The 16,114-nt window shown below is 44.7% G+C and overlaps 1 protein-coding gene across 3 annotated transcripts; it reads left to right on the forward strand.

Annotated features, from left to right (window-relative positions):
* Nucleotides 1–14,716, forward strand: ZBTB8B (zinc finger and BTB domain containing 8B). Of its 3 annotated transcripts, none has more exons than XM_083453038.1 (5): nucleotides 1–115; nucleotides 4,664–5,640; nucleotides 7,469–7,647; nucleotides 9,015–9,336; nucleotides 13,296–14,716. In XM_083453038.1, the coding sequence occupies exons 2-4, from the start codon at nucleotides 4,695–4,697 to the stop codon at nucleotides 9,321–9,323; spliced, it is 1,434 nt and encodes a 477-aa protein (XP_083309164.1). In that variant the 5' UTR covers nucleotides 1–115; nucleotides 4,664–4,694; the 3' UTR covers nucleotides 9,324–9,336; nucleotides 13,296–14,716. The 3 variants fall into 3 exon arrangements, with proteins under 3 accessions (XP_083309164.1, XP_083309162.1, XP_083309163.1); XM_083453037.1 differs by having other exon boundaries at nucleotides 33–234; XM_083453036.1 differs by having other exon boundaries at nucleotides 9,015–14,716.
* Nucleotides 14,717–16,114: the final 1,398 nt, after the last annotated feature.

The raw sequence follows: 16,114 nt of genomic DNA on the forward strand, positions 1-16,114 counted from the left end.
GCTGCGATTGGCGGCTGGCGATGCTCCGGGAGTTTGGGCGGCTCCTGCGAAGCGTGTGTCTATGTGTGTGTGTCAGGCTAGGTAGAGCCGTGCAAGGCAAGGGACCGGCTGGAAGGTGAGCAGCACAGGGAGAATGGAAGCGGCTGCTACTGCGGGTTTTGGTGTCGCTGCTCCGCCTTTGCATTGAGGGGGAAGAGGAGGAAGCCTTTGCTGGCTAGCTGTGCGTGAGCATAGGTGGGCGCTGCCAGAAAGGGCCACTGCCCTTCCCCTCCTCCGGAGACTGCTGGACCTGGGTGGTACCCGCCTCTTCTCCCCCTCCCATTTCCCCCCATTACAGGCTTAATGGGGAGGGGGGAAAGCAGTGGCCCAAGAAGCCTATCCTGAGCTTCTCCTGTACCTGTGATATTTCATCTTCTGTAGAAATCAGTAGGAGGTGAAGGCTGTAATAGCAGAGAGAGAAACCTTTTTGTCACCTGTGAGCGTGTGTGTGTGTCTCCAGGCAAAGGTGCTGTTTGCTGGGGTAACGGAGCAAAAAAGGGGTGGGGAAAGTTGGCAGTGCTAGAAAGACATTGGAGCCAGCTTTGTATGAGAATTGCACCTTTCCTCCTTGTGGTTCTGGGAGACGTAGTGGAAGCACCCGGTACCCTGGCTGCTCTTACGTTCTGTGCTCCAAGGTTGAGATCTTACATCGAAAACAGTTGCCAGGGCTGAGTCTTGAATGACGCTGAAGTGTGCTTTCGTGTGTGTCTTTGGGACTTGCTACTTAAAAGGAGACCCGCTGGGGCTGAGACTCTGTGGCAAGCATGTGTACGATGACCTGGAATTTCCCACTGTAGGCAGATTCTGGGTGCTCAGTAGGGAAGGGCAATCTGTTCAAGCTCAGAGGCACTGTCCCTATTGCTTAGTGGCACTGGACCAATTCGAGACATTTGAAGTGGGAGCTGGATGGTACTTATTTTGCAGGTTGAAAGATCCAGCCTCAAAGTGCTGGATTTGGTGTCCCTGAGCTTTACAGACCTGTGATCTTGTGTTGCCTATGAAGGGAATTCTCTAGTGCTAAATTTCTAGGAACAAATATGTGTGGGCAGCTTGTGGGTACCCTGATGGTAAGGGGAATGCACTCTGTACAGTGGTACCTCAGGTTAAGTACTTAATTCGTTCCAGAGGTCCGTTCTTAACCTGAAACTGTTCTTAACCTGAAGCACCACTTTAGTTAATGGGGCCTCCTGCCACCGCCGCGCTGCCAGAGCACGATTTCTGTTCTCATCCTGAAGCAAAGTTCTTAACCTGAGGTACTATTTCTGGGTTAGCGGAGTCTGTAACCTGAAGCGTATGTAACCCGAGGTACCACTGTACATGCTTTGGGGCTCTTTCTTTTACTTCTTTTAAGTCCTTGCATTTCCAAAAGTGTGTTCTGTATTCATCATTTTGGTTTGGTCTGTGGCTGTATTGGCATTTTTCGTAAAAGGGTCCCATTCCACCCCCTCACTGTTTGCACACTGTGAGGGTGGGACAGAGGATAGTGTAGGCATAGGCAAACTTCGCCCTCCAGATGTTTTGGGACTACAACTCCCACCATCCCTAGCTAACAGGACCCGTGATCAGGGATAATGGGAATTGTAGGCTCAAAACATCTGTAGGGCCGAGTTTGCCTATGCCTGGGATAGTGTGATAAGTTTGGTCCCCTGGATTGTCAAGGCTACCTTCCTGCCAACACATGTTGCAGTTCCCACTTATACTTGCATGCTCTCAAATTTAGAAGAAAATGAGATCTTATTCTATGTACTGACTTTGTTGGCATCCATTTGTCTCAAGGGACGAAGGAGTGCTCCTCTGGGGGTGAAGTCAAACCATTGTGTTAGCAGCACTTAAGTGACCTCCCTGGGGTGCAAGCCTGGGCAATGTGTATGTATGGAGCACCTGGGCAGCCCAGACAACAATAACCCCTCCACCTCTGAGCCTAACTGATGTCCAGAAGAAAACAATTAGCACCAGCTTGGTTGCAGGACTTGCCAGAAGGAGGTATATAAGGTGCCATCCAACTTAGGGACTGATCTCTGGATTTGTGTAGGGTTTAGTCCTTCTCCCAAAAATATCCTGCAAGGCAGTGGAGGTTTAGGATCAGAATTTCCTTCTCCCATCTTTCCCTGGCTTCCCTCTACAGTTTATGCAGAAACCACCTTCTTGACTGTTGGACCCAGTATTGGTCTTGTTTGCTCAATCCTCCAAAGCCTGTCTTCACATGCAGGGAAGTCCCTATCTCATGGAGGGTTTGAGGCCCATCAGCTACCATCACCTGGTTTAGTTGGCCAGTGGAAGCTGTTCCCAGGTAGTGGCTGTTGTCACATGCTGACAGTTTCTAGGAGCCATAGCTGAGAGCTGAGTTCAGGGTAGGGACAAACCACCCTAGAAAAGCATGATGTGTCCCCAAGCTGAGGTATTGCCACACCCCTAATATCCCATACACCCCTGTACAGTGGTACCTTGGTTGTCAAACTTAATCCATTCTGGGAGTCCATTGGACCCCTGGAACTGTTCAAAAACCAAGGTGCGGCTTCTGATTGTCTGCAGGAGCTTCCTGCGCTCAATCGGAAGCCGCATTGGATGTTTGGCTTCCAAAAAATGTTCGCAAACCAGAACAGTTACTTCTAGGTTTGTGGTGTTTGGGAGCCGATTTGTTTGGGAGCCAAGCCATTGGACAACCAAGGTACCACTGTACTGACTGCAGCAACGCTAATGTGGTGGTTTCAGGGATGAAACTCATCTATAATCTCAAAAGGAATTTATAGTTGCATGCCTTGATTCTCTTGCCTGCAAAATGGGTGCCTCATCCCAACTGTGTTTCTCTCATTTTTATTCTAGTAATAGCAAAGAAAGAAGGCTACCATTGTGTCAGTAACACAATAAATGTGATTTCCCCCCCCCTGCCATTTATTCTTAACCTCTGTAGTGAGGACTGTTTTCTTCTGTCTGCAGCCAATTTGTGAAGGAAAATAGGTTTGGAATAGTTATGGCAAAAAAAGGATGGAAAGTGAGATTTCTGGAGAAGATTATTAAGGAGAGTTAGACTGGAGAAGCGGAGGTGAGGGGTACTGAAGGAGATGTGGTAGCTCAGAACTGACAAAAGCATGCAAGTATTTCAGGGGTGAAAAGGCTGAATGATCTCCCGGATGCTCCAGTTTTTGGTGTGTGTTTTCCTTGCTGGCTGTGCTGAAAATTCTTTGTTCCTAGAACTGACTGGCTTCCCCTGGAGGGTTATGCTACACAAGCCACATGGTTGAGGAGGAAGAAGAGTCTGCTTGGGTCCTAATGCCCTCTCTGTAGAAGGGTGACCTTGCATAGTTTTGGACTCTCGCAAGAGGAATGTAGCGAGAGAAGCTGCATTCCTGTTCCCACTTTCTCCGCTCCTTCAGGCACAGTGATTAGATATCCCATTAAAAAGCACAGGTTTTTCTCTTTACTTCTCCATTCCACTTGTGCATTTTAAGAACTCATATATGGACAAATAAGTCCTATAATCCTGGTACACCGGCTGGGTGCTTAACACCCCTGATGAATTTGATGTTCAGATTCAGGCCTATCTGCCTTTTGTGGCAGGCGCTGTGGGTTAAACCACAGAGCCTAGGACTTGCTGATCAGAAGGTCAGCGGTTTGAATCCCCGTGACGGGGTGAGCTCCCGTTGCTCAGTCCTTGCTCCTGCCAACCTAGCAGTTCGAAAGCACGTCAAAGTGCAAGTAGATAAATAGGTACCACTCTGGCGGGAAGGTAAATGGTGTTTCTGTGTGCTGCTCTGGTTCACCAGAAGCAGCTTAGTCAGAAGCTGTACGCCGGCTCCCTCGGCCAATAAAGCGAGATGAGCCTCGCAACCCCAGAGTCGGCCACGACTGGACCTAATGGTCAGGGGTCCCTTTACCTTTACCTTTTTAAGGGCTCCTAAAATATGTTAAATGGTGAAGGAGTTGATAGCCAGACTGGGAAATGCATTTTTCTGCCTGCAACTGTGGAGAGCATCTTTTGGACCAGACAGTAGTGAGCTAGAGATGAACCAGTTGTCCAACTTGTAATTGGGCAGTTCCATACATCAATAGATCATTGAAAGCAACTTTTAGCATAATATGTGAATTGGCAATGAATGCTGGCAAACCCCTGAATGGATACAATTCTCCTAAGTCAAGCCATTTTCAGACAGTCTCACGCTGATTAGTCTGTGGGGAGATTAGATGATGTTGCATCAAGCAAATGTTATCTCACATGATTTCCTCATCACTTAACACAAAAAGTTCAAAGTGGGTTTGTTGTGCCAGAGCTCCAGAGCAACTTCAAATGCACTTCCTGAATTTGCCAATATTTGATTGAATCTCATCTGAAAATAGCAGTAGTCTGAAAGCGCCCTAGTGTGCTCAGCTTCTGGTTGAGGTGATGTGTTCAGTATAGGTCAATGTAGATGGAGTATTCAGATTACTGGGTTTTTAAAGGTTTCTTGCCAGCATATGCACCAGCTGTTCTGGATGGAATTTTTCTCTGGTCCTCAAGTTTTCCAGATTCAGTTCTGTGTGCCTTGGAGGGGTGGGGAGATACACTACTATGGGGAGGGACTCGATCTCTGTGCACGAAAGGAAAGGCATTTCTGTGCTGATGTTCTGTTCCTGCATTTTCTTTCAGAGTCAAGAGGTAGTTCTTTGCTGTAGGAGCAATGGAGATGCAATCTTACTACACCAAACTCTTGGGAGAGCTCAATGAGCAGCGGAAGAGGGACTTCTTTTGTGACTGTAGCATCATTGTGGAGGGGAGGATTTTCAAAGCCCACAAAAACATTCTGTTTGCCAACAGTGGTTACTTCAGAGCTTTGCTGATCCACTACATCCAAGACAGTGGCCGGCACAGTACCGCTTCCCTGGACATTGTTACATCAGAGGCCTTCTCAATTATCCTGGACTTCCTTTATTCAGGGAAGTTGGATCTTTGTGGGGAAAACGTGATCGAAGTGATGTCTGCAGCCAGTTACCTGCAGATGACTGATGTGGTCAACTTCTGCAAGACATACATCAGGTCGTCACTGGACATCTGCAGGAAAATAGAGAGAGAAGCTGCCTTTTATCAGGCTGACAGTGGGAGCTCTAGCTCTGCTCGAGAGGGCACGTCGTACGGGGCAAAGAGCCAGTGCTCAGCGTCAGTTTCATCTCTGCAGGAGAAAGAGAGGGTTCCAGATTGCCAGCGAGACCCTCCCTGCGGGGAATGTTGCAGCTGCCACCCCATTCAGCTTGTAGTGCGGGACCCTGTAAGCAGTGACTCTCCAGATGACACAAATTCTTCACTGCCCAAAGTGGTAGAACCCAAAGTAGAGTTTGATGCAGACGAAGTGGAAGTGGAAGTTGGCGAGCGACTACAGCAGTACCCAACACCGCTGACGATTGAGCAGATAGAGGAGGGGCTCCATAGTGGCCAGGCCATGGACCTGGCATGCAACAACTATCACATGAAGCAGTTTCTAGAGGCTCTGCTGCGCAACAGTGCAGCCCAGAGGAAGGATGATGTGGTCCATCATTTTGTCCGCGGGTTTGAGGGTAGGCCAGAGGATGCAGGAGTGCCCATGAGTTCCGTGGTGGACATTCACAATGACTGGTATGGAGAGGATGCAGGTGAGATCAGATCCCATGAGGCTGGATGAGATTCTTCTGTTGCAGTGGATAGCTTTCTGGATGAAACTGTAGATAGTTATACCTGCAAGGGGGAGCAAAGAATAAACATACATCCTCTTTTGATGACTTGTAACATTGCTTTGGCAGTGCACAGTACCAAGAGTTCACTTTCATTAGGGCCAACCAGAATGTCACAAAATCACAAGCAGGTTTTTCAGAATGGGCTGGATATTGGGCAAAAAGGGGTGGGGTGGGCAAGGGGCTGCAGGAGAGAAAAGGAGGAGGGTACAATATACAAGCCTACAAATCTACAGCATGTAACAGTCTTAAACTCGAGAGCAGAAGTCTGTTAACCAGACTGAATTAGCTGAGATTTTGCTTTGGTGCAAAACAGATTTCAGGTGGTACTGAGGACTGTTGGGGGAAAAAAGAAGCAATTACAATTTGTCCCTTTATTTATATTTTAAAAGCCTCAAACAGTTCCCTGAGTCTGTCTCCAGCACCAAATGGAATGCAGGGGTCTTTTGTAAGCAGGTTAAGAATTCCATTGTGGTCATTTTGTTAGCAAAGATGGAGAATAATTTTAGATGGTACACTAAACAGTAATTCAAAGCCAAATTACGTGGCATCACTTCATGGTTGGGGGGCATATATAGCCTGCTGCCCCCCTCCCCAATGTCCTAGCTTCAGGTCGTAAAATACCTTTTTTCTTTCAGTTTGAAGATTTCTCTCCTGGAAGGTTAATAGAGTAATCCTATTCGAGTTTACTCCAAAGTAAGTCCCATAGAATTAATTGCAGCAGGAAATTGCTGGACTGCAGACTTTTGGTAGAAATAAACAGCGTTTATAACAAGCTTGAAATATCAAGCCTTGGGTGAGCAGGCACAAACATCCTTATGAATAAAAAGCAAATTTTGTAGCATTTATTTTTTGCTGTTGATATGCAGAAAAATGGTTTGCAGTAGTATGTTGAGGCTGGGCAGGCTAGTAAAAAATCATGAAAAAGAAATGTTTGTTGACTCGGGCTTGACCTATGCAGACAGTGGAGCAATAAGAATCTCCCTGCGAGTAAACAGTCAGAACATCGGGAAGAAAGATTCCAGGCCTGCCAGCTATCACTTTGTGCTAGTTTTATACTTATAGGGAGTTGCATTTAGAAATGTTTTACCACCTGCAGCCTGAAGTAGTGCAACCTGCAGGGGTAGTCCAGGTATCAGCCTTGTAAGGGAAGTTTGGCCTTAATTTCTGCCAGAATGAAATGGCCGACTATACTGCATTGCTTCAGGCGTGTGGGTGAGGGTGTGTGAAGTGTGAAAGCAACTTGATGCAAGTAGAAAGCTAGCATAACAGGTAACAAGCAGGACCAGAACCTTTCCTCCTGATATTTTTGTTTTCTATTTGCAGATTTTTATGTGTGCATTTTTCCAGGACAAGAGTTGCTATGTTTCTGTGTGGAATTTGGATGCATTTCCCCCAAAGAAAGCAATTCTTTTGCTGGGAGATTACATTTCCTTAGTTTCTTCTTGACCCAGCGCCCTCCAGCTGTTTTGGACTACAACTCCCTTGGCTGGGGTTGATGGGAGTTGTAGTCCAAAACATCTGAAGGCACCAGGTTGGAGGAAGGCTGCACTAAGTGAATTCCCACCACACCCTGATGCTGTGTCAGCTGTAGCAGTAGTGTTGTGTGGCATGTGTGTAACCTCCTCTTTCTCCCTCATATATTCTAAACCATAAAAAATGTGCTTTTCTTCAGTTACCAGCATTTTAAATTCTGACCCCTCTTCAAGAACAGCGAGTTGACACCTCTGAAATGCTTCTGTTTCCAAAGGTGATGTGCTGGTCGTGCCGATCAAGCTGCACAAGTGCCCATTCTGCCCATACACGGCCAAACAGAAAGGGATTCTGAAGCGGCACATCCGTTCGCACACGGGCGAGAGGCCCTACCCATGCGAGATATGCGGCAAGCGTTTCACACGGCAGGAGCACCTCCGGAGTCATGCTCTGAGTGTAAGTCAGAGATGTGCAACAAGTGTAAGTCAGAGATGTGCAACAAGAGGCGAGTTAAAGAGGAAGCTAAATTGTGGGGTGGCTGGTGCTGCTGTCACTCCCAGGATTCTGCCAGGAGAATCCTTAACACCCTTTGATTTTAAAAAGCAGACTTCAACTAGTGCTAATACACCCAGGAACCTCACCAAAATGCTGGAGAGGATGCACCTCCACAGGCACATACCTCCACATGTGGTGGGAATGTTCCAAAACCCAACTATTCTGGACAAGAACCATACGAGAAATATGCAAAATAACAAAGCAAGTATTAGAAGTCACCCCAGAATCTTCCAAGATAATAATGCCCACTACATCATAAAGAACAGCCAGAATCATCATAGCCAGACACTGGAGAGACCTGTCAGGAGTAAGCATGGACCAATGGTACCAAATAGTATGGGAAACAGCCTTATTAGAAAAACTAACCAATAAACTGAAACTGACACGGGGACAAATAGAAGAAGACGCCTTCACTCCGGTATGGCTCCCCTTTATCACATACGCAGCCCAACAAGACAATGACAAGAATCCACCAACAGCATACAAATCAATATGGCTAACTTGATTCAAAAACACCCACCCACCCCACTCACACATGAAAACAAAGTTCACCACAGCCAGTCACAAACAAACAACCGCATCCTAGGCCAACCCCAACCTCTCTCACCACCAAAGGAACACAAGCGAATAGTAAAGAGAACCTGCACAAGCAACGCCAACACAAAACCTCACACATGCATTAAGTAAAATAGAAGCATTGCCACCCGACTCCACCCCCACTCACCATGGCCCCCTCCACCTCTTTCCCCCTTTTCATCCTAATGTAACACTAATGTCTCAACAAATGAAACTGATCTGTAGAAAATGTAACTTGAAAATAGAGACAATGCATATGCTTTTGTAAACCAAGAAATCTTTAATAAAAAATAAATTTAAAAAAGCAGACTTCAAACCGTTTGTAGGAACCTCTGCCCCCACCCCCCAGTATAATTGGGCCTGGCATGGCACTGACTTTTGTCCAGGAGATGATGTTCCCCAAACTGATAGCCACCTGCTCCACACCTGGCATTGTATGTGGCGACCATTTTGACGTTCACTTTGTCCATTTTCAGGTGGGGTTTGGATTCAAATCACCCCTGGAAATGGACTTTTGCCATGATCAGCAGTTAAATAGATCCCTTCTGAACCTTGATAGGTGGTTGGGGCTGCTGACCTGTCAAAATTGATCTGTGGGGAGTGCAGAGCCTGGCCAGAAGGCCAGATCCAGTTCAACTTGTCATGCTTGTGCCAGCCACTGACCCTTCCTGCTTTGTGTCACGATGCTCCAGGTCCATCGGTCAAACAAGCCAATCATCTGCAAGGGCTGCAGGAGAACGTTTACAAGCAGCCTGTCCCAAGGCTTGCGCCGCTTTGGATTGTGCGACAGCTGCACTTGTGTCACGACTACGCACGAGGATTCGATGCCCATTAACCTCAGTCTGATGGAACCTTCATCTGAAGGCCAAGAAAAGAGCGACCCCGACAACGATTGGCCCATCTATGTGGAATCTGGTGATGAAAACGATCCCCCTGAAGATGATGATGCTGACCCTGATCCCGACGACAAGCAGGATCTCCATCGAGAAGCACTTATGTAGCAGCAAAAAGAGGGCGGGGAGATGTAAATTCTTTTTCTTATTTGATTTGTCATCTTGACAGCCGGAAAACTGCATATTTATCCCAAGTTGTGAAGTTTGTGGGGGTTTTTTTATATGAATAAATTCCATTTCCTAGAACAGGTAGGAACAACTGGACTTTTAAAATTCTGAAATGTCTTTTTAACTTGTTAGTGCTGTGCGCTACACCTTTGAAAGGAATTGTGTGTCCAGGCTGAGCAGAGGTTATGTCCCTTGCAGACCTTCTTCCACCCTTTGGATATGAGGCCAGGCTTTGTCCCTTTATGGCCAGTAATCTTCCATGTTCCTGTGATCTTGCCTCTCCCCCCCCCCCCCCCCCCCAGTTTCTGCCTCTCCCTCTCCTCTCAGGATCTGGGTTTCAAACTTAATTCTGAGCTGCTGCTCTCTTTCCTGGACTTTTAATTCTACCTTAGAAATGTAGATGAGGACTTAATCAATGCAAACAAGGCTAAAAGTCCACCACCATTAAAGCATATCCAAGAATGAACAGTTGTGTATACATAAATCTAGAAATGGCTCTTTTTATACAGTATTTTATTTTTTACTGTACGTTTATAAAAAGTAAATACTGACACTTCTGTTCATCCTCAAGAAACTTGCGAGGAAGGTATCTAGTCAGGCAGCAGATAAACAGTATGCAGATTTCTGTGGCAACTTACTTGAGGGTCTGAGCCATTCAACCAGGCACTGACCGTTTTTTGTAGTGCTTGAACCGTAAAAGGCCTTTCAGGGTTAGGCCATATATCTACTACTAGCCGCATACTTTTGACGAGTTTTGAAGTGGGACCATAACTCAGTGGTACAGAAAGCCCCAGGTAGGATCCTGGCAACATCACCAGCTAGAAGGATCAGGTAGCAGCAGGCAGTAGGAAAAGAAGTCACTGCCTGAGGCCCCACCCTGGAGAGGAACTGCTGCTGCTGTCACAAATCAGCATTGAAAATAATGGGCTGGGTGGACATACCTTCCTATGAATTAGAGTATTTTTGTTTCTGATCTGTCTGGAGACAGGTCCAGCACACAATCTGTTAAACATTTATTTAAGTAATTACTGAAGATGTTCTTCTCATTATGCAGGCCCATTTTTTTTCCTTAAGAAAAAAACAAAACAAAACCAGCATGCCTGCGTGCCTTTAATGGATTTGCAAAATCGTACCTGCTTATATCTCTTAAGCACCAGGAGAGCAGACATGGCAGCAGCAGGAAGTCCCTCACAATGAGGGGAAATGTGAGAGGGATAAATATAAAATCCTGAAGAGGATCTCATTAAATGCCTGAGAGCTGGCTTGTTGGAATTGCAAGAACCTCAGTTTCCTCCCCGTCATTTAAGCAACAAACTACTCAAGGCTACAAGAACACCAGAGTTCTGGTCATTGTAGATGGCATGAATTGCCCCCTTCTCAAATAACTATACTCATGCAATTATTGTAAAAAATGTGAATAAGCAAGGTAGCTGGCCGTTCTTCTGCTTATACGACTTCTCTGACGTAGCCCCTGTGCTCTGGCTGTCCTACAACACCCCCCCCCCCCCCCCCCGTATATGTTCCTGCTACTTGTACAGTCAGTTGGTCGTATTTGTTGATCATTGTGGTTTCTACATTTGTACTGTCTCACGAATTGGTCTTGCGTACTATTCCTTGTTAAAAATTTCAGCTTGGGCTCCACCCTTTTCCTGTTGAATGGCAGGAATTTGGCTTCTTGAAGGATGTGAGGTTACTTGTTTTACTTTTCTAGTGCTGAATTTCTCTAGGCTATTAAACTGGCTGGAAAACTGTGAAATGTCTGTAGACATAAGATAATGAAGATACCAAAACTATCCAGTTAAAATCAAGGTGCATAACTGTACATGGCAGTTCCTAGCCATCTTAGTCATTTGAAAGATTTGGGATTATACCTAAACCTGCTTACCTGAATGACAATGGCACACTCAGGTTGGCCACCAGTCTTACAGGTCTGCCTTAATGAGGCTGGTGTTCCTGTTCTATGTTCTATGGGCAGCTCTGATACGGACTGTCTAGCAAATAGCATTCTGTCTAATTTGTGATGCTTGATGGATTATATTAACTTTTAACATGCAGGTTTCTCCCACCTGCGTCTTCTTGAAATGAAGGTGTAAATTTTCTTGTGCGTTCATAAAACACTACTGTAGAAGGGGTTATGATGTCATAAATGTAGCATTTTTATATCATCATGAGATTGTGCAGGATGAAACAAGGCAAGGAAAGAAGCAATAATCTTTCTTTTTTTAAAAAAAAGTTGTAACTGTATAGCAAAAGAAAAAAGAAAAAAAGATATTTACAATAGGCTCCCTTTTTCCTTAAAAGAACCAAGGCTCTGAAGTGCAAAGTCCTGAGACCACTTTTGTGAGGTGTCTTTCTGAATTGGTGAGACTTGCATAGTTATTGGAAAACACAGTGAGGGGGGGATGTAATCTGATCTTTTAGAAAATTGGTCTTGAGAAACAATTTGAAAGGTTCAGCCCTGAAAATTAGCAATGGATTTCCCCAAAGCTAAGCACAAGGGAGCCTGGAGTTTACAAAGCAGTTGAAGGTGCTCTTGGACCTCTAACAAATGGAGTTGCTCATTGAATGCAGGTTAGAGACACAATTAGTGCTCCTAACTCAGGCTTTGCCAACCTGGTGCCCTCCAGATGTTGAACTACAACTCAGCACGTACAGCACAGTGTGTTGGCTGAGGCTAGCTGTATTGCAACATTTGGAGAGGCCCAGGTTGGTGAAGGCTATTCTTAACCCATTAGCTCAGAACATTTGGGATACTTGCTCCTTTCTGTCCTCATTCGGACGGCTTATCACTTTGTTTTGAGTTCTTTAGAAACCACTGAAGTCTTGTGATGCCCAAGATTTGTAATGGCTTGTATGCTAAAACTGATATGAGTGGCTTTTCACAGAGTGCGTCCTGGAGGTACATAAGCAGAACTAGGAGGAAATGGACCACACTTCTAGATTTAAGAGATGCAGATTCCTTTTAGGCTGCTTCTTTTGATCCTTAGAGGTTTTCTTGTGTACCTTGTGAGTAAAGAATGAATCTGTTGACATTTTTGTGTTATGGGAGTTGGAGTGGAACAGATTCCAATCTCATTCCTGTTAGGAGACTGCCAAAATAAGATTTCTAATTGTTTTCAAGTGGATCCCGTGTGTCATCTTGTGTTTAATTGAAAATGATGCACTTGACTTGCTCATCTGTGGCAGGTGTTTTGTAAGTGTAGTACATGCTGTGATTCTAGCTCAGTTCCATGACGTGTCCTTGGAACCCTCCATTAAAAGTGTGCAAGCAAAAGAGATACTGCAGTTCTAAGAGACAATTTCATGGTGCTTAAAGAAGAAATAGAAAGCCACCTGAGCTTGCCATAACTAATTTTGCAGAGGGGGTTTCCTCTCCCCCCCCCCAGTGTAATTTCCCTAGTTTCCCCCTCCCCCTACATAAATATGCAGTTGGTATATTAATGGCACATTGTACTGCTAGGTAAACTTCTTCATCTTGCAATCTTACTCCCGTCCTAAATGTTCATACTGTACTTGGAATTAAATCCCATTGATTTCAGTGGAAGTTGCTTTTTAAGCATTTATGGTGTCTGCCTTTCAGAAATTCATATGCTTGATTTTGTTAACAGTGAATGGTAACTTTATAGCCACAGCCCTTTTTAAACAAAAAAATTTTTAACAAATGAAAGTTGTGATTAGGACTAATCTAAGAATATAAACATATATTAGAAATTATGACTCTTTAGGGAATTCTTCCTGTAATTTATGAAGTTTTAATCAAGGACTGCAAGCTAAATGGAAGCAAAAAACGAATTACTGTAAGTAAACAGAAAAGATATTGGCTGAATTTCAAGCAGACAGCTCAATGTTCTCACATGCTGCATATGATATGACTCTTCCTGTCATCTGTGTTAACTTGATTCTGTTCTGCAGGCAACCTATTGAAATCAATTGGACCCAATGCAACAATGGATTGTGTGTGAATTTCTGAAAGTGCAGTCATATCACAGTTTGGATTTGCTGTAAGTGGATGTACTGACACAGCAACATAGAAGAGCCCTGCTGGATCAGGCCAAAAGTCCATCCAGCATCCAACATCCTGTTCTCTCAGCAGTCAACCAGATGCCTGTGGAAATCCCACAGAGAGGAGCCAAGTGCAAGAGCAACTCTCCCCACTTGTGATTTCCAGCAATTGGTATTCAGGGGCAAACTGTCCTGGAAGGTGGTACACAGCCATTCATGGCTGCATGAGTTTGTCTAATCCTCTTTTAAAACCATCCATGCCTGTGGCTATTCCTATGGTTTTAACTGTGTCCTGTGGGAAGAAGTACACCATCAGTTTACAGGTTACTTTATATAGCTTCATAAGGAAAATATTTGTAAAAGCTGCTCTGTGCTCCCAATGAGCTTTCAAAATCCTACACAGAACAGAGCAAGGGTAGGGAGAGAGAAGGCTAGGGAGTGACTAATGCCATGATTACGGCTCAAGTACAAAGCTCTTTAAAAAAGTTTCCCGGAACATCTCAAAGAAAGATACCACATTCTTAGTTTGTCAGGTAAGAGCTTGCACATAACTTAAGTCATATGCGCTTCATTGGCAGCAGGTGTTTTTTGCACATATAGTTCTGATGTGTGTATGCACCAAGAGCTGGGGGGGGGGGGTCTTCTGTTTAACGCAGTCAGCACAGCTCTGTGTTCACATTTCCACTGCCTGCACAGAGCTGCAACTGATATTACAGTGAATGGAGTGACTCATATTCCCCAAACTTGAGTTTTATGTGCCTGCGGAACTTTGGACTGGAATATGGCCCATTTGACATGTAAATTATAAACGACTCGGAAGCCATTTTGGCATATAAGTGGTTATATAAATAATAAATAGTAAGGGGGCCAAAGGTGTAAGAATTAAAGTGGTCTTGGTGGTATGCAGGGAAACGACCTGATCCGATTGCTTTCTTAACATACCAGGGCTCAAGAGACTAATCAGAACTGCGTGTTTATCTGTGGGTCCCTAAAGGGAAAGTAGTACTGAAGTGCCATCACTGCCTGCCTAATTTCTGGTGTCTCCTTTCTGATGTTTGACTTGTGTCAGGGTAGATCAGAAATAAACCAAAGTTGAGAATCTGCAGAGACCACCACTATAGCAGCTATTTTTATTTTGTCTTTTTCTTCCCGGGGAGGCGGGAGAAACAAATATGAAGTGCTTTTGTAATTTTGTTTCTGCAGTGGTGCATTATCAAGTCTTGTATGTTTAAACTGTTTATGTACTATACATGTTTATATAACTGTAGTCCAGTACTTTTATAGCTGAAAATGTGAAAAAATAAATAAATATCAAAATAACATTGAAATAACGGTGCCGCCTTCTATTTGTATGTAAGGTACTCAGCTGTGTAAGAAGGTACTTTGGGGTGCACAAATAGTAGGGTGGTTTTCCAACCCACCAACTTCAGATGTAGACTTGGAACTGAGCATTTGCCTGGTGCTCCTGCGGCTGGAGTATCAGACTAGGAATTATATTATTAATTATTATTATTATTATTATTATTTATTATCATTAAATTTATATACCTCCCTTCACCCGAAGATCTCAGGGCAGTTCTCAAGATAAAAGTACAGGATAAAAGTACCTTCCACAACACATTTTAAAGGCTGTAGAATATTAATCAGCCAAAGGCCAAAGAGAAAATTATTCATATGGTACCTAAAGATGTATAATGAAGGTGCCAGACAAACCTCCCTGGGAACAGCATTCCTGGGAACGGGGAGACCAGGGTTCAAATCGCCAGTCAGCCCAACTACTAACTCTTAGCCTCAGCAAGGTAGGCTAAAATGGGCAAGTCTCATATGCTACCTTGAGTTGCTTGGATATAAGTGTATAAATTATACCATCTAGGGTAGCCATATTTCAAAAAGTGAAAATCTGGACACAAAAGTTGTTGAACTCCCCCCTCTCCCTGCCACCAAAATCTACAATTCAGATCTGCCATGTATCCAGATTTTCCTGGACATTTTTAAAAAAAGCAATTTCCGCCTGGACGCTGTTTACAAGGGCCAAATACCAGCTATGTCCAGGAAGCTCTGGTCGTATGGCAGCCCTACCCTTGGCAGGATGTAAATGCAAAAACCCCAACCACATACATAAAGGGGATCTGCCGGTTGAAGCAGCCTTTCTTATGCACACAGCCAATACGGATGCACTTCTGGATATGAACTGTCATATGCACTGTGATGCTCATCCAGTCTCAGTGAATTGGTTGAATAGGTCTTTAGTGAGTTCGGAGGGATGTGTGGTCTTTTCTAATGGGGAGGGAAAGGAAACCAGCTTCTTTTATGCACAACTAGAACTTTGGATTAGAGAGATTGTCATGAGAAGCTGCCTTATACCATGTCAAACCGTTGACCCATCTAGCTCAGTATTGTCTGGTAGTGACGTTCCAGGAGGTGCTGGAGATTGAATCGAAGACCTGCATGCAAAGCAGATGCACTGCTAATGAGCTGCTGTCCTGACCCATAAATAGAAACCAGTGGGACACTCACCCAAAAAGGGGGGGGTACCATGCAGTCACCAGTGTAAGCCCTTTTTCTGGATTTATTTTATTCTAGGGGAAATCCCTTCATAGAAACATGCTGTCAGCTCTTGGTGGCTGTTTCAAAGCCCATCTTGAGCTCAAAATGGATCAAAAGGTGGTGGATATGAATAATCCTAAAAGTGTTCCAGTGTTACAATTTTCAAAGTCATTTGCATGCCC

Source organism: Podarcis tiliguerta (genome assembly GCF_965153285.1).
Source record: "Podarcis tiliguerta genome assembly, chromosome: 8".
Taxonomy (NCBI): Eukaryota; Metazoa; Chordata; class Lepidosauria; order Squamata; family Lacertidae; genus Podarcis; species Podarcis tiliguerta.

What these genes read in the sequence shown, in the direction of transcription:
- ZBTB8B (XM_083453036.1), top strand. Translation starts at nt 4,695, where the DNA reads ATGGAGATGCAATCTTACTACACCAAACTCTTGGGAGAGCTCAATGAG. An exon ending in CTGGTATGGAGAGGATGCAG is followed by an intron (nt 5,641 to 7,468) that starts GTGAGATCAGAT and finishes CTGTTTCCAAAG; the next exon opens with GTGATGTGCTGGTCGTGCCG. An exon ending in TCCGGAGTCATGCTCTGAGT is followed by an intron (nt 7,648 to 9,014) that starts GTAAGTCAGAGA and finishes ACGATGCTCCAG; the next exon opens with GTCCATCGGTCAAACAAGCC.